Below are 19,910 nucleotides of genomic sequence, written 5' to 3' on the forward strand. Positions count from 1 at the left end.
ACTATCTACAGATTTGCATTGAAGCGTTTCTTATGATAGTGATTTTAATCACTGTCAAATATCATCTATGCCTTGTCTACACTGTGCCTCGACCCCACTGTGCTACCGTTTTTTTTTCCTCAATTTTATTTATATTATATTATGTATAGTATAATTAATAACAATAATAATATTAATAATAATTTTGGAATTAAGGACCAAAAAAGTATTCAATTTTTGCTATATTTTTAACTTTCGCTATTATAATAGCGTAGAATGAACTACCATCAGTGAGTATTCTTCTTAGTAAAAATATATAATGGTCATTGTAAATATTTTTTGGAAAACAACCTTGTAATAGTGAGAAAATTTAATTTAAATTATTAATCAGGCTCATAACTATTCTGTGTTGTAAGATATTTTTTGTGCAAATTATTTAGTTAAATAGATAAATTATTGAAATCAAAGATTTATTTTATAAATAATAAATATTATAGTTATTTAAAGAACCTAAAGAGACATTGTCCAACACAACATTCTTTAATTTAATATATTACTTTTAAAATATTAATTGATAATATTACTGAACAATATTTTCAATAAAGAAATGGTTTATCGTATTTGAAGGTTTGATAAAAACATAGTTAAGTGGTCTTAAAAATAAATGTATCACAAAGTGAGGCATTAATAATACATGGGTTGTATATTCAGGTAATTTCTTTAGAAACATCGGATTATGATCATGATTGTGCAACTTAATAAATTAAAACAATTAAAGACTTCAAATTATTTTTCTAATAAAAAAGGATAGGATGCAGCATATTTCACTATCATTTATTTTATTGTTATATAAGCTAATTCTAAAATTACTTACAAATTTAATATACTACTATACGTTAAAAAATAATTTAATTGCTTACTTTTGAGTTATACATGAATTAAATTATTAACAGGAAAGAAACAAGAAAGGCAAAAATTTTGTCAGTTCTCAAAAGGAGCATTTATAAAAATAGTAATATTTGTCAATAATTTGCGGGCATCGCACACAAATCACAACTAAATTACATCACAATTATTAGAATTGTTGGTCAGTAGTTAGCAGCACGTCTAGTTATTGTGCCATAAGCTCACCAAATAAATTCGCGCCAGTCTCAATATATTGACTTTATAAAGTCATTACAGACCATTGTTATTATTTTATTAATTTACTAATTAAAGGTTAAATTATTATAAAAAATTATAACTGTTTATCAATACTGTTATAACAATTATAATTATTCTATTGTACTTAAAATGAAATCAATTAGTAGGTACAAATTGATCGAATGAACAGTACATAAACTGATAGCCAAGTTACCGAGTGCACTATTGAACATTAATTGTACCGTACGGTTCTATTTTGAACTTTGAACTGTCCTAGTACTTATGAAAAAATACTGAGTTACTTATTGAACTTTTACAGCACTCGTAGATCGCTTGAACCGACCGTGAACCAAAATAATGCTACTCGGGCTTTTTGAAAAATGAACAAATTAAAATAATTTTTAGCTTCGATGCGAAGCTGAGAAGGTATTGGTTTTACTATGATTTGATTTTTTTTTTTTTTATGTCTGTTGCCACTTTTTTCAGCTCTCACTAGACCGATTTCTTTCAATAATACGTCAAAAGATCACAAATCGTATCTAGTCAAAGACATTACCCTTCAAAATTGAAAAAATTTCCCTCGTTCCCCGTAAATGGGGGAAACCTCCAAAAAAATTACAAATTTAAAAATCGCTAATTTTTGAAATTTTTTCAATTTTTTTTACTAAAAACTGCCGTAACTTTTTCAAAAATGAACATAAGAATATAACTTTTTTTTATATAGATGCTTGATGTCTTTATCTATCATTTGGTATATTTTTTTTTTAAATCAGACTATTTCCCTATATATGGGGGCTTCAAATATAAAAAATGCATATAGAAAGTAGAACTTTTTCAACTTAACTTTTGAATGTATTTCGGAAGGTCTGACACTTTTATATATATCTTAAATTAAAGCTAATGTAATTTACTTTAATTTCAAAAAAAAAAATTTGACCTCTGGACTTGTCTTCACGGCGAAAATGGCTACCGAATGCTATATTCGTGTGAAAATTCTCGATTTTATTTTTTATATTTTTAACTTTATAATGCTATAACTTATTGAAAAGTTTATGGATCCACACAATTTTTTTATGAGAAATAATATTTTTTAATAAACCCTTTTTCATTCGACATACTTTATCTTAATCGAGATATTAATAAGGAACCAGCAGATCAAGTAGCTTTTGGAATAAAACACCAATTTTTTTAAAATTAAACACTATCTAAAGATTTGCATCGAAGCGTTTATTTTTGATAGTGATTTTAATTACTGTCAGATATTATTATACTTGATCCAACTATGCCACGTCACAACTATGCCGCGACCCCCCTGTACTGGGTTTTTTTTTTAATTATTATTTAATCTATAAGTGGTACTAATTTTCCGGTTAACTGCTTTTGGAATATACTTTTATTACACATTATTTCTGGTTTTTTTTTTTAATAACTCAAAATAATAAATATATAAAAATTTTTATAATTTTTAGCTTATATTTGTAGTGGTAAAATTATTAATTTTAAAATTATTATCAATAATGCATTATGGCCATTTTAAAATTTTAGTTGTTTGTAGTTTTTAAGTTATTTATATATTTTTTTTTATAAATAATATTTCATCACAGATGAGATTCAAGATTTTAAAGTAAAACCGTAATTTAAAATTATACTTAAAAAAAAAATATATGCATATTACTTTGTTTAATTTACTTATACAATTCTCACCCTATCTAAAAAGCTTGATTGTCAACAACAAAAAGTTATTCGCAAATATAATTACAGAACCACATTTAACAAGTCCGTAGTTTATTACTATATCTCATTTTATAGAATATAAGATTCAAGACTTAACGTCAGAACTTATCCGTTCAAGACAATATTTTTTCAAAAATGGTAGCGTACCAGTAAAACGCGAGAATGGAAAAGAAACTATGGCTGACGAAATAACCTACTTAAAGGAGTCAATAAAACGTGAAATTTTAAGTGACCCAAATTTAGAAATCATCATTCGAAGTAGTTATTTATATTTTAAATTATTATTCTTTAAAAATGTATAATGACTTAGTTAAAAAAATTAGACAGTGTACGCCGACTACATAACTTATTATTATTTGTTTTAAAGTATCCATAATTTTACCAGAATTGTATTTAATAGATCAGATTGACGACATAATGTCCGAAATTGTTCAGGAAATTGTACAGAAATATCTAATGGAAATTAGAAATTGAATTGGAAATTCTACAATTGAAATATGAACTGAATTAATTTTAATGATTTACTTTAACTAAAATAACCAATAAAAAAACAATACATCATAGTAAAATAATATCTTCTCAGATTCACATCCAAGCTAAAAAAGTGGTTAAAAAGATCTACTCAATAACGTATTATAAAATTTGATTATAATTGTAAAAATTCATTGTTAATTCAGGAGAAATTAACAATCATTTTTTTAGAAATCATTTCTATAGCAACATGTTACCAAAAAATTTTGAATATTATAGCCTAGTAGTAGCACACACAAATAGAGTAAAAATACTAATGCCACTAAGGCGATGATATAAACAAATAATAAATTATACAAGTGAGTCTTAGAAAGATAAATGAACAAACATTATACTTATCTGCTAAATGAAATGACTGATGATAATGTTGAATATTGAAAGAATCAATTGAAGTCGAATGCAAGTAGCTGACCAACGTGTACAATATGCTGTGATCGGTATCGTTATGTATCTCAGAAAATATATAGACCCAACGGCGACAAACTGAGAGCACAGGGTACGACAATCGCAAAGGTGATATTTTCTTTTTACAGTAAAAACAAATACAAAACTACTGGCTCGCAAAACGCCATAGAGCTTATAGCAAAAGAAGCGTTAAGATGGCGGCAACAATGCTGACATAGAGAGAAGACCGACAACAAAATTATCTAACACAACGATAACATGAATAATCAACAACACATTTTCTTGACAGCATATTCGATCTATGTGTATCCAACAATAATAATATCNTGACCCAACGGCGACAAACTGACAGCAAAATTATGTAACACAACGATAACATGAATAATCAACAACACATTTTCTTGACAGCATATTCGATCTATGTGTATCCAACAATAATAATATCGCTTATAAAGCTGCCCTAAATTAATATTGGTTTGATGTATGGATTTCAAAAATTATAGTTTATAATCATGACAAAATTTTTAACATATTTCGTGTCGTATCTTTACATTTAATTAGAAATTCTTAAGCATCTAATGTATTTAATAAATAAGAAAGAAAAAATTATTAAAAATTATAATAAACTAATGTGGAATTTCTTTGAATATAATTTTTATACATTTAATATTATGTTATTTTCTAATATTACAGACTTTAAAAGTACCTCAACATTATTCCTAAATCCATCCAATAATTTTAATGAAATCTATGATGCCATAAATTCTATAATCATATCAAATATTGAAAACAAAATACCAACAACTATTATTGTTAAGTAATTTAAAATATTATAAATAGAAGTAGATAATGAAATATATAACACAAATATAATTAATAACACTCAGATACTTAGGTCATACGTTCAAATAAGCAAAGAAAAAATTAAGAAATAAATAAATTTAAAAAAATCTCAGATAACAAAAGCTTGAAGGATAATTTCGAAAATGTTCATATATTTTTAGAGTATTTTATGAAAATATTTATAAATAAGCATAAATTTAATGTTTTTGGATCATTAATGAAATTTAGTTTGGATTACGAAATAATTAAAAATCGGAGGACGCAAGATTTTAAAGAAGAAAGATTTCTTGATCTTTAATATGTGTTAAAATCATCATAATGACACACGTTTTTCATAATTTCATTAAAACTCATAAAAATCTAAAATTAATTATTATTTTTAAATAATATTAAATTATTTGTATATTTGTATTTTTTATTTTACCAGTAAAATTATAAAAAATTTTCTAATGAGCTCTAAGTAATCAAATGATTAATATAAACTATGGATTTATAGATTTTGTTCGTATTCAAGTCCACTAAAGTAATAAATTGCATATAATCTACAAGAATTGTTTATAATATTTTATGGTTGTAACAAAAAATATTGTTATTATTATTTCAACTAATTATTTATCTCATTTATAGAATATATATAAATAAAGTGATTAACGTCAATAACTGATTAGTTTCTTTGGCAATTGCTTGAATCGTATTTTTTTACTGTGGATTACAATAGGCCAGAATTAAAAATAACGAAAAAATTAATATTACAAGGTTAAATTTTATTTATTTATATGCTTGGCCAATTATAAAAAACGTGCTAAAATTGATTAAAACCATTTTAATGATTGGTTTATGTATTTTTAATTTTACTAGTAAAATGATGAAAAATTATCTAATTAGTAATTGAATTATTTTTAATTAAGTTAAAGGGATGCCAGAAGCAGGAAAAGAAAGATTTATTGATTTAAAATATATATTAAAATCATCAAAATAACTTATAATTGATTTACCATAAGTTCATGGAATTTAATAAAAACCTAAATTTACAGAACTCTAACATATTGTATCTCATCATATCTTTAGCCTCTGCTATAACCATTTTGGTTCTGTTCTATATTATTGATTTAATAGGATTTTTATAACGGCTGTCGTTTTGACACAACCTTATTTTGGATGAGGAAGCTTCAAAATATGGGTAATTTTTGTGTTTCATGGTTAAAGTTCTCTATGGGTAACTATATGGAAACGAACAGCAAACAAAACAGCTGAACATCAGTGCTAAGACAGCGACTGAATAATTCACTGTACCACACGATGACCCAAAACAAACGTGTTGTATATTATAAAAAATTAACTTTTAAATTACATATGTTTTCTTCGTGTTCATTAATCATTTATTAAACATTTGAAATTTATTATTTATATTGTAAATTACCAACAGTATTAAAACTATAAAAAATGAATAGGATATTAAAATTAGTATTATGAGGTAGAGCGTAAAGATAGATCAAATCTTTTTCATTTGTTAAACAAAGCTGTACGAAAAGTTCACAGCAATTATGAGATGTGAATAGATACTCTAAAAATAAAAATGAATAAGAATTTAAACAATCCAATATGTTTCTTTTCATATTTTCCATAATAAAAAAAACTATGTTTAGCTAAATAATTTATTAAATTTTGAGACAAGCCCAAAATACCTTAAAACTGTATTTAAAAACTGATAAAAAGTAGAAAAATAATACAAAATTTGACTTTAGAAACCTTCTCAATAACATATGGTTTATTAATCTATTTGTAAATTTAATTAATACTCAAAAGAAGTTCTCTACAATTAGCTTCCCTAAAAATATATTTTCTATTAAAATAAAGCTTTTATGAATTTTGTCCAGTTAATTTAGTTTGTGCGGCAATATCAACACCTATTCAAATATATCTATGATTAAAATCACAAACAAAAAACACTACTGATGTAAATTTGGATAATGTCTTTTATATTTTTGTACCTTCTTATATGATATTGAAATAATAAATCAACATTGTTATTTAATACAGGCCATAATTGGAGTTACTTTTTTCCGGGAAAGAGGCTTAAATTAAGGGTTTTGATCTCCAAGATCTTTACATTCGGTTCTACTAATAGCACTAAAAAAAAATTTGGTTTACTTATATATTTCTTTTTTTTGCAAGTAAAATTTTTTACGCCAAGCGACAGAAAGTTATTTAATATTTTAGAGTAATATTTATTGTTTTTCTAATTATTAGGTTTCGTGGATAAGTAGAATTGATTATACAATTCTTGCAATAGGATAAAGAAGTTATAGCAGTGATGAGATTTTATGTTGATCATACGAGAACTTGACTGTATAAAAATTATTACTTATAATCACCAAACTTGTTTCTGAGTTAGAACCAACTAAATATTATTTCATCATATTATTATATTATTATAATAATATTATATTATATATACATATTATCCTAATAATATTATTATTATAGACTATGAATATATTAAGATAGTTAAACAGTGGTGTCGTTTTAGGTACTGGTAAATCCATCCACTTTTAAATATCCATTTACATAATCAATACGTATATTTACCCTTAAAGAAAATCTAGGCCCAGGTGTATACGTCAATCGTCCCTAACATGTAAACGTCTATACAGTTTATTACAAACTAAATATTATTAATCTATTAAACAGGATAATTTTGCTATCAAAACTGATTTACACAATAAAAATAATTTGAATAATTTTATTTTTTTTTATCTATAGTGTCACATATTATTCTTCTGTTTAATACAATTGAAGTTTATCTCTTATGCATTGCAAGGGTCTTAACTTTGTTTTTTTTTCAAATGCGAATATATTTTTTGAATTTAACAAAATGTGTTGAGGTTGTGTTTTAATAGTGAATGCATTTGAAATTTTAACGTATTATAGAATAATGTTTTGGCCCGTCACATAATATGATAATTAACTGAAAAATAAGAAATTATAATTTTTCATAAGCACAAACCGTTTTTTCTTTCGTTGGTGTTACTCTCGGATGGCACTTCCGGATATGCTTTTTTCAATAAAACCTAGTCTCCACTCGCAGCAATATTGTCATCTGGCGTTTCGATATTGGCTACAACATTGTTTTCAATCTTTCTTGTACATAACTTCCTAACAAATTTTATAAAACTTCTAAATACGCCTTTTTTTGGTATCATGTTATATTTTATAGAAATAAAAATACTATTATATCTCTTTAAATTGTACTAAAGCAATATTATTAAATAATGAATTGTATAGACTGAAATGTTCATATAAAATAAACTATTATTGTTTCCATAGCAATTGAAAATAATATCTATTTTTTATAAGCCAATTACTATTTTTTTTAATTTTATGCTATGAAATCAATTAAAAAATGACATATTTTTTAGCTAATTTCTTCCTATTTTTTGTATCTAAATTAATACCCTACATGTGTGTCAGGAAACCGTAAAGAGGTATTTGTCTTTTTTGGAGCTCACTTATGAATAATTTGTTCATTGCATTTAAATAATGATTTTAGATAATTATTAATAGTAATAATTTGAATTTTTCTTAACTATTAAATTAACTTAATACATTGTTTAATTTCGAGCGATTATAAAAAGTACGAGTTTATACAATATTATTGAATTTCTTTTAGTTTACAAATATATACACGGCGACGCGCTCAAAATTAAACAATGTATTTAAGTTAATGTCCATACTGTACCGCGATCCCTCAGTGCTACCGTATTACATATATGGTGTTTTTTTTTTTCTATAAAATTTATACGAATCTAACTTCCATTAATTATAAATTTATAATTGTTTAGAATATTTTGCCTCTTCAGAGATGAGAATAGCTTTTTTGATAATTTGTAAGACAAGTAGACGTTTTTCAATTTAACTTTTGAAAATACTCAGGGAATACTGCGTTATTTAAATATATGTTAAAATAAAGATTAGATTATGTACTAGAAGTATAAAATAAAAAATTGTACTGACGACCTATTTTCAGTCGTATAAAAACAAAAAATAGGATTTAATTATGCTTTTGGCATAATCCACCATTTACTTAAAATTAAACACTATCAACAGACTAGCGCAGAAGCGTACCTTATGATAGTAATTTTTATCACTGTCAGATATCATATATACTTGTCCCAACTCCGCCTCGTCCACACTGCGCTATCGTGTTTTATTTTTATGCCACGAGATCAATCAGTCAAAACATTTTCTTTAGTTAATTTCTTACTATTATTTGTACTTAAAATTAATACTCTAAATGTAGATCTGCAAAAATAAACTAAAGATATATTATTTCCATATATTTTCAAAAATCTCAAAGTTAATGAAATTTATATTCATTACATCTATAACGGGTGTTAAAACAATACTGAATTTGTTGATCGGCGTCAGTAGCTCAGGCTACAGTATATAATATTATAATCCAATAAAAATGGTAAGAACATAGTAATAAATGTCCTTAATTCTCAACGAAGTTACATCCCTATCGGGGCTCTTAGTACGTTCCGTCTTATAGTTTTAATTTAACTGATCATTACCATTTTTCGGCTTGAGGCCAATGTATTTTTTTTTTTTTTTTTTATATAGGTAACTTAAATAATATAAGATAAAAGTATATTATTATAATATACTATTATATACATAATAATATATAATAATATAATAATATATACAGCATTTTACAAATTTCTGATTGACTACATATATATTTATGATACATAGAATACTTCTTACATAATACATTTATTTTATGTATGTAATAAGTGGGCGTACGCACTAAGTTTACTTGCATTGTAGTGAGTAATAACTTAAATTAAATTTTATATGAGCATTTTGGTATTCAAATCTTTTAATCTAAAATAAAATATGCTATTGCGTAATTTTTTAATTCAGAGATAAACATTGTTAATTTACATTTTTTGCAAATACCAGATTTTTCACGCCTAGCTTAATTTAAGGTTAGTTAAAAATAATGATTCTTTCGAAATTTGAATTTGAATTTGAATGGAATGGCATAGTAGAAAAATGATATATGATAAAGAGATTTTTGATAAATGTGAAATGGTATTTATTTTATGATTTCTATATCCGTTTGTTTGATAATCGGTATCTAATATACATTCGTTTATGTGTATTATTTTTTGGTAATATCTTTCACAAATTTAAACTGATCAAATATGAATTTACACTCTTATTTCTTGCTTCCACAGTTCCCAAAGAGATTACTTAAATCGGATATAAAAGAACAAAAAAAAAAAAAGTAAATATTAGCTGATAAATCAAGAACTATATGTAACTAAAAAAACCCAACACAGTGGTGTTGCGGCAATGAGATGACGTTGCATAGTTGGGGGGTCCAATATAGATTTAATCTGACAGTGGTTAAAATTACTATCACAAGAAACGCTTCGATATAAATCTGTAGATAATGTTTAATTCTAAGAAATTGATGGATAAATACAAAAGCAACATCAACTTCTATTTTCCTTAATTAAACCCAGATTAGTAATTCTTATAATTATATATTATACAATTTTTAAAATTAATTGTTTTTAAATTATTATTGATTTTGATTTTTAATATGATAAAAGTAATCATTTTGAACCTACTTTTTTTTGTCCTTTAAAGTGAAAGTTTTAATAAAAAAAAAAAAAGAATTTATTACCATAACATTTAGCTCAACTTACAAGTTTCAAATTTACATTATAATATAGAAAAAATGAAATTGTTAAGATTAATATGCAATCAGGGAATTTTATAATTACTATTCACAGTACATTTATCAGAAAAGTTAGATTTTTTTACATTTTTATCGTAATAGATAACTGAAATAGAAATAATAGTAATCATTTCCTAATAACTTCTAATCATTCATTACAATGTTTCAAGTTTTGAACGACACCTATATAAAGGAAAATTGTCCAATTTTAATAAAAAGTATGTCAAATGAAAGATGTACTTATAATGTATTTAGAAAAAAAAAATTTGTGCTGATATATACATTTTTCGAAAAGTTATAGCATTTTTAAGTTGAAAATTTAAAATCGAAAATNTACTTACATTTTTCGAAAAGTTATAGCATTTTTAAGTTGAAAATTTAAAATCGAAAATTTTAACACAAAAATAGTGTTTTTTTAACTACGGCAGCCGTTTAAATGTAGANGGTTTTTTTAATTACGGCAGCCGTTTGCATGCAGAAGGTAAAGTGTCGGTACAAATTTTTTTTTTCATTTTACAGTACATAAAATAAGCTGTAATTTGATATATGTTTAAAGGACGCAGTATTTCCGGAACATTTTCAAAAATTAAGTTGAAAAAGTTAGTTTTTGTAAAAAAGTTACTATTTTAACCCCCCCCCCCCAGTCAGCAGGTTAAGTGTTAAATTTTCAAAAAAAATGATACCAAATGAAAGGGAAATATCTAAGGTTTTATTGTAAAAAATAATTATGTTGATTTGTTGATTTTTGAAAAAGTTATGGAAGATTTAAGAAAAAAAGTGAAAAAAATGACAAAATTTACTGATTTATAGATTTGTAATTTTTTGGAGATTTTCCCCATTTGCGGGGAACAAGGGAAATTTTTTAATTTTTAAGGGTAATGTCTTCAACTAGATACGATTTGTGATCTTTAGACGTATTGTTGAAAGAAATCGGTCCAGTGAGAACTGAGAAAAAGTAGTGACAGGCACAAAAAAAAAAAACACATCATGGTAAAATTAATACCTTCTCAGCTTTGCATCGAAGCTAATAATTAAAAATGTGTTTAATTAATTTTTTTCTTCTTTTTCCCTCGATTCTACCGACTATTTGCAAGGCAAAACCGCACTGCACTAAAAACTAACAGATGACTGTAAATTAAAGGTGATTGTGTCATGGATACTAACATTGCATTAAAAGATATAAAAAAACTTTTATTTTCTATTTTCGGTCGAAAAGAATTGATTTACAACCAGTAAAAATTTAAATAATTAGTTCCTCAACAATTTTAATTTTATACAATGTTTTAAACTTAACTAAATACTAACTCCATACATATTACTAGATATTATTATTATAAATTTTATGCAACAATAAATTATATAAAATTAATTTTTTCATAGTTGTGAATAAATTATTAACTACAAATGTGATACTCGCAAGACTTTAACGTTTAATAAGCGGTAGCATTTGAAATAATATTATATTATAATCTTATGATATTTTGTAATAATTTCTTCTTCTTCTTCTTCAGCTTTTACAGTCCTTGAAGGACTTTCGCTGCCTCTACTACATTCCTCCACATATCTCTATCAACGCTGTTTGCTATCGTCACTTCCTGGTTGCATTTGTTAAGGTCATCATTGACCCTGTATATCCAGCGCTGTCTTGGGCGGCCCCTAGGTCTTTTCCCGTTTATTTTTCCCTCTAGTGCTTTCTTTAAAATTCCATTTGACCTCCATACATGCCCTGCCCACTCAATTCGTTTGCTCATGAGGAAAGCGTTAATACCAGGTTTTCGATAAATTTGTTGTATTTCTCTATTAGTTCTTCTTCTGCACACTTCATTTTTTAAAATAGGTCCATATATCCTTCTGAGTACTTTTCTTTCAAAACGAGCCATTTTTTCCTCATCTCCTTTAGTTGTTGACCATGTTTCACACGCATATGTTAACACTGGCCGTAGGAAGCTTGAGTATAGTCGTTCCTTTGATCGTCTAGAAAGAAGTTTTGATTTGAATAATTTTTCTAAAGCATAGTAACCCTTGTTAGCGGCAGATATCCTTATTTTAATTTCGTTGTGCATATTATTTTGTTGGCTTATGTTTACCCCAAGATATTTAAAATCACTCACTTGTTGAAAAGTATAGTTTTCAACTACTAGGTGAGAGTTGTCCCTTGTTCCTCTCGTCATGACTAAATATTTTGTTTTTCCCNGTCTCATCATGACTAAATATTTTGTTTTTCTCTGGTTTACTTCCAGGCCCATTGGCTTTGCTGCATTAATTAAATCATTTGTTCTTGTCGCTACTTCTTGTCGGGTATTTCCTATAATAACTATGTCGTCTGCATAGGCAAGGAGCGTATTTTTGAACAGAATCTCCATGCCTTGACTCATTGGCATTGACCTGATCACCTTTTCAAGCGCCAAATTAGAAAGGACTGGTGATAGTGCATCACCATGTTTAAGGCCAGTTTTAACTTCAAAGCTCTCCGATAAACCGTTGCCAAACTTTACCTTGCACAAGGCATGTGTGTAGCATTCTCTTATCAGATGAATAAGTTTTTTCGGGATTCCAAATTCCTCTAGTACCATCTACAGTTTCTCTCGATTAATACTGTCGTATGCCTGTCTGAAATCTACAAAACACATGTGGATATCTTTTCCAAATTCATAAAATTTTTCCATTATTTGCCTTATAGTGAATATATGGTCAGAGGTGGACTTTCCTCTTATAAATCCAGTTTGATAGTCTCCAATTTTATCTTTGGAATATACTTCCAGCCTTCGTAGTATCGCCAGGGATAGAATTTTGTAGCAAGAGTCTAATAGTGTGATTCCCCTATAATTACCTGTGTCCATTGGATCACCCTTCTTGAAAATGGGACAAATGATGGCTGTTTTCCAATCTTCAGGAATACGATTGGTATTCCATATTTCTTTTAAAAATCCATGTATTTTATTTACAAGTTATTTAGTATCGATCTTTAATAACTCAGAATTAATATTATCCTCTCCGTGGGCTTTGTTGTTTTTTAAAATCCCGATAAGATCCTCGACTTCTTTATGACTTGTTTCCTCAAGGAGAGGTTGTGCCGTTTGATACATCACGCATTCATCTTCATTCGTATCATCGTGGTCAATGTTTAAAATACTCTAAAAGTGCTTTTGAAACTTTTGGATGATACCCTCTTCATTCGTAATCAAATATCCATCGTGGTCCTTGACAATACGGGCTTGAGCTTTAAAACCTTCCTTTATTGATCTACATTTTTTAAAGAATAATCTTGGTTGAGCCTATGTACTTCTATTTTTTGGATAAGATCTTTTTCCGCTGCTCTTTTTTCCTGTCTCAATATTTTATTTGCTATTTTTTTGGTTTTAATAAATTCTTCTGTATTATTAGGAGATGGGTCTTGTATCATTTTTATTCTTGCTTCTGCGCGTTTTCCTATGGCTTCTCTGCACCGATCATTATACCATGAGTTTTTAACATGGGATGTGTTTTCTTTTTTAAATATTTCAGATGATTTGTTAATCGAGTTTTTAACTATGTTCCATCTTTCATCAATATTTTGTACTGCATTATGAGATTTTTCAATAAGTTCGTTATTTAGATTCTGTCGGTATGTTTTGGCTATTTCGTGATCTTTAATTTTCTCTATTTCCAGGCGTGTTTTACTATTTAATTTTTTCTGATTTCAACTATTAGCCAGTTTGATTTTAAAAGATGCTATGACAAGGTAATGGTCTGTGTCTCCATCTGCCCCTCTATAGCTTCTTACTTGTCTAACACTAGTTCTATATCTTTTATCTATAAGTATATGGTCAATTTGGCTTTTAGTTTTTCCGTCTGGAGACACCCAGGTTTGTTTGTAAATTTCTTTCCGTTGGAATTGGGTGCTATTTATTACTAATCCTTTGGTTGAGGCGAAGCTTATTAACCTCAATCCATTATCATTGCTTTCAATGTGCATACTTTCCTTTCCTATAGTATATCTAAACACATGTTCTCGTCCAACTTGGGCATTTTGATCCCCAACTACAATTCTTACGCAGTTTCTAGGTATTAAGTCGAATACCCTTTCTAGGTTGTCATAAAAGGAGTCTTTATAATCATTGTCTGCCGTTTCTGTTGGTGCATAACAGTTGATTATTGCTATGTTAAAAGGCTTCCCATCAATTATTAGATAGCATAATCGATCATTTACTGCTTCGAATTTCTTTACTACAAATTAAAGACTCTTTCACTATAAAACCAACTCCGTACTCGTGTCTTCCATTATCGTTTCCACTATAAAAAACTGTCATGTTATCTGATTTAAGATGTCCCGAACCTGGCCATCTTACTTCTTGGAGGGCTACTAAATCTACATTATATTCTTTCATTATACCAGTAATGCATTTTAGGGCACCTGGCTTATACAGGGATCTTATGTTCCATGTTCCAAATCGAAATATCCCAGATTTTCCTGTTCCAGTTCCAATTCTATTTCCCAAATTATCTGTTGTATTCCGAGGCTTAGTAGTGATAGGTTTCTTAACACTGTTTTTTTACTGTGGTGAGTTGTTAGCCCACCGCCAAACCCCCAAACTGGAGGACCAAAACTGAGACAACCAATTAAGGTAATCTCAGGGCTCGGGGCCCCGGGTTCGCCAAACCCGTAGTGCTAATTGCTTAGCACACCCCTGAGGGGATTATAAAATTAAAAATATANTGAGGGGTTTATAATAATTACATATTCATTTTGTTTTACAGTATGAGAGCTTTATCGCTTTTATCAATGAAAATAATATGTAACGCATAGCATAACAGTCAATAGTAGAATGATGTGCTGCTCCAAAATAATATTAGGCGGCCGTACAGGTGTGTGCATGCTATACGGATTGATGGACAGGTGGTGATTGAAGAGTTCGGTTGTAAAACATCTAAAAGCGCATTCTCTCGGTCATATCGTTGTTTTGTTTGCCCGTATGGCGTCCTCTTAACAAAAATAACTACACGTGTACAAATTATATTATGCGCATAAATCACGACCAATCAAGGTTTGATTTGAACTTCTCGGTCTAGCTATCATAACCTTTTTAACTGGGAACCCAACTTTTCTCTTGTATTTGTTTTCCAATGATAAAAATACAGAAATAATTTAATAAGCCATTATGATGATCATTATTTTTTTAACAATTTAAAACATTTTCAAAAGTAAAGTTAAAAAAGTTATTTTTTCAAAAAAAGGGCACATTTTAAAATCCCTCTTATGTTTAAAAAAAAAAACACCAAATGAAAGTGATATATCTAAGCAATTAATTGTTGCGGCGTGCTCTATTATATGAGTATTATTATGATTTTTTTTATTATTATTATCATTGTGATAAGCGAACGATCGGTTTTACTCAGCGGAGAAAAACCAGTCTCCTAATAAATGCCTCACTATTCACATATAGAAAAGTTCGTGTTATTAATTTATAGTTAAGCGACCTAAGTAATATTATTCTCGTAAAAAATAAAATACAGTCCACAGTCGTAACATTAATAATAAAAAATGCAGTACTTAGTGTGTAAAATGCATTTTAGAAAGACTTGTTTTTAAGCTCTAAAATTGGCTGTATNGTTAGACCGCACAGATAAACAGTCGGAATAGTAAATTTATTAACGGTATATGTATAGTAGCGATAAAAGTAGTAGGTAAGTAAGGTCAGGGGATAATCATCGATTTGCTTCGTTTCTCTATAATGGCCCCTACAAATGATTCAGTGCCACTTACAGTAAGAAGAGGTCAATTAAAAAATACTGTAACGCGATTTGTGACTTTTATACATGGGGAAGATATCGATAAATATCAACTTAGGATACGAAGAGAAAAGTTAGAAGATACGTGGAATGAATTTCAACAGGTCCAGTCTGCCATGGAAGACGAGGCAGATGAAGTAAAAAATNACAGGTCCAGTCTGTCATGGAAGACGAGGCAGATGAAGTAAAAAATAATAATGAGAATTTTCCATATCGGATAGAGTTTGAGGATACTTACTTTAAAGCACTAGCGGAGGCAGAGAAAGTATTAAACCCTATGATTCAGCAAGGTCTTGTACTAACAGCGCAAAATACAGGAACTACTTCGACACTATCGGCAATTAATTTAGCTGCATTAAATATACCAACTTTTAGTGGCAAATATGAAGATTGGTCAGCCTTTTTTGATATGTTTCAACGCCTGGTACATTTTAATGCGGAGATAACGCCAGTTCAAAAATTCTTTTATTTAAAGTCATCATTAAATGGAGAAGCAGCTAGTAGTATTAGATGCATTGAAACAACGGATGCAAACTATGATGCCGCTTGGACTACATTAATTGAACGTTATAATAATAAAAAGGTGTTAGTTCAAAGACACGTCCAAAATATTGTCAAATTAGAACCGTTACAAGATAGTACTGCCAGAAGATTACGTATGTTAATAGACGACTTAAATGGTAATATAAAAGCTTTAGAAACTTTAGGCGAAAACCCAGGAGATTGGGGACCTTTACTGTTGCACATAGTGTGTTCAAAGCTGGATCGAGAAACGCTGAAGTCATGGGAGATAAAATCATCCAAGGATAAAGTACCAACTGTTAAGGAATTGACAACATTTTTAGGCGAACGTTTTCAGATAATGGAATCCATAGAATCTTCGCAATGCAGTAATAATTATTTATTAACTGTTGACCGGAAAAGTATTTTTATAAAACATGCGAACAATCATTGTAAATTAATGACTCGGTCAAATCCTCTGATAACTACAGCGATTAAGTGTTATGTTTGTAATCAGCCGCATACAATATATAAGTGTCCATCGTTTATTGCGTTATTGGTAGCCGAGCGCATATCTAAAGTGAACACAATAGGCCTAAAAATTTAAATATCTAAAAAAAATTTAAATAAAAATAAATAAAAATCTAAATAAAATTTTTTACGAAAACACGATAAAATAAAATGTTTTGGTAGATATTGCTTAAAGATATTGTCGATAACTGAACAAAACAGGTTTCCCAGTGCGGCCGCCGCTATAGGTCGCGATTTTTATATGGATGATTTTTTGAATGGTGACGTATCGCAGGCGGCAACTGATAAATTACGTGACGGTCTTATCGAAATACTATCAGCAGCCGATCTTGAATTGGGTAAATGGTCGTCGAATGAATCGTCGTTGATTAATAGTGTGAATGGCATTGAAGAGAATTTGACCCAATTACCTAATATAAATAATTCGATAACAAAAATACTAGGTTTGTGCTGAGACTCGCATAAAGATATGTTACAGTACAAAATTGAGATAAATAAAAATTTGATCGGACTGGGCTGATCGGACCAGTAATTATAAAGGTTAAATTAATATTACAAAGTCTATGGAAGGAACGTATTATATGGAATGAGCCAGTAAGTGATGTAATCCGTAAAGAATGGTTAAACTATAAAACTGATTTGAACGCGTTAAATGACTTAAAAATACCACGACAAATTACAATAAAAAATAGAATGGTAAACATTGAAGTGCATGGTTTTGCCGATGCTAGTATAAATGCTTATGGTTGTGGTTTATATCTAAGGTGTTCCAACGAGTATGGTAATAATTATAGTAATTTAATCAGCGCTAAAAGTAAAGTAGCTTCTTTAAAAGAATTATCTCTACCGAGATTATAATTGTGTGCTGCCGTGTTACTTGCACGTTTAGGTAACAAAATTATTCCTAAGTTATTATTACCTATAAATAAAAATTTTACTGGTCTGATTCAAAGGTTGTATTGTGTTGGATATCGTCCCTTTCGCGTCAATGGAAAACGTTTATAGCACACCGTGTCGGTGAAATACAAGAATTGACCGCTCCGTCAGACTGGTATCACATTAAAGGCAAAGATAATCCAGCCGACATAATATCGCGGGGATGTCGCGTATCTGAGTTGAACGCCATGTCATTGTGGTGGCACGGGCCTAGTTCGCTTTTGTTGAATGAAAAGGAATGGCCAAATACACCAAAAGAAATGATTGGCAGTAAATTAGAAGAAATGCCGGAATTTAAATCTTCTATAAGTGCTGTGTGTTCCACCGACGAAGAGTTTCAGTTACTATCAAAGTTCTCCTCGTTCAACAAATTATTGCGCGTTGTGGCTTATTGTTTAAGATTTAAAAATAACGCAATAGATAATTTTTACAAAAAGAAAAATGTATTTCATACTTCTAAGCGAAATGGCTTTGTAAGTGCGATAGAATTAAACGCAGCGAAGTTATGTTTAGTTAAGTTGGTTCAACGTCGATCATTTCTAAGCGAAATAATGCAATTGAGAAAAGGAAAGGAAATCTCAAAGGCAAGTGAATTATATCGTCTTAGACCATTTTTGGATGAAAACAATTTGCTACGCGTGGGCGGGCGTTTAAAAAACGCAGACGATATTTCAGTGTTTCAACGGAATCCTATGGTATTACCGTCACATTGTTCGTTTACCAAATTGTTATTTAGAGAAGAACACATCAAGTTAATGCATAGTGGCCCACAAGCGTTATTAGCATCTATTCAATTAAATTATTGGCCTATTAATGGTCGAAACCTCGCACGATTTACCGTTAATAGATGTGTTGTTTGTTTTCGTCACAAGCCTCAAGTGGTGCAACCGATCATGGGAGATCTACCAAGGGACCGCCTGTCTCCGGGTCGAGCTTTTTTAGCCACAGGTATAGATTTCTGGGGTCCATTTTTGTTAAAAACAGGATTAAGGAAAAATTCACCGGTTACTAAAGCTTATGTGTGTATATTTATTGTTTTGCGACATATGCGGTGCATTTTGAGTTGGTCAGTGATTTAAGTACCGATGCTTGCTTACGTGCTTTAAATCGGTTTTTTGATAGACGCGGAAAAAGTAAAACTTTGTACTCTGATAACGCCTCAAATTTTATCGGGTCAAATCGTCAACTTAAAGAATGGTATGAATTATCTCAAACTGAAGAACATCAAAGTAAAATTAATAATATGCTGTGTGAAAACGAAGTGGAGTGGAAGTTTATTCCTGCGCGCTCACCGCATTTTGGGGGTCTGTGGGAAGCTGGAGTTAAATCGATGAAATATCTATTACGTAGGGTTTTGGGAGATGCCCATTTATTTTATGAGGAGCTACATACTGTAATTACCAGGGCGGAAGCATGCTTAAATAGTCGCCAATTAACGATTCTATCCTCTGATCCAATCGACTTGTCTCCTCTCACTCCTAGACATTTTCTTATTGGTAATTGTTTAACTGCTTTACCTGAACCGGATCAAACGAACATATCAAGTAACCGGTTAACACGTTGGAGGCGTGTTTTTCAATATTCTCAAAATTTATGGAAGCGCTGGAATCGGGAGTATTTAGCGCAGTTGCAGGAGAGAACGAAATGGGTTGGTGAGAAAGGACCTAAGATAAAAGTAGGCACCATTGTCCTTCTCAAGGACGATAATATTCCGTCTTTAAAGTGGCGGCTTGGTCGTGTCGTAAATGTAGTAACCGGAAATGACGGTGTCATTCGAGTTGCC

At 29.2% G+C, this 19,910-nt stretch overlaps 2 protein-coding genes across 2 annotated transcripts; one reads left to right on the plus strand and one right to left on the minus strand.

Annotated features, from left to right (window-relative positions):
- Positions 1-13,625: 13,625 nt before the first annotated feature.
- LOC126907831 (craniofacial development protein 2-like) lies at positions 13,626-14,757 on the minus strand. Its single transcript, XM_050689490.1, has 3 exons — positions 14,580-14,757; positions 14,154-14,500; positions 13,626-14,063 (listed from the first exon to the last, which is right to left on the minus strand). Exons 1-3 carry the CDS (start codon positions 14,755-14,757, stop codon positions 13,626-13,628), a joined length of 963 nt encoding a protein of 320 aa, XP_050545447.1.
- A 1,565-nt stretch (positions 14,758-16,322) lies between these two features.
- On the plus strand, positions 16,323-17,267 carry LOC126907903 (uncharacterized). The gene has a single exon (XM_050689608.1). The coding sequence runs from the start codon at positions 16,323-16,325 to the stop codon at positions 17,265-17,267; it is 945 nt and encodes a 314-aa protein (XP_050545565.1).
- Positions 17,268-19,910: the final 2,643 nt, after the last annotated feature.

This window comes from Daktulosphaira vitifoliae, unplaced genomic scaffold, assembly GCF_025091365.1.
Source record: "Daktulosphaira vitifoliae isolate Bord-2020 unplaced genomic scaffold, ASM2509136v1 Scaffold_1, whole genome shotgun sequence".
Classification (NCBI taxonomy): Eukaryota; Metazoa; Arthropoda; class Insecta; order Hemiptera; family Phylloxeridae; genus Daktulosphaira; species Daktulosphaira vitifoliae.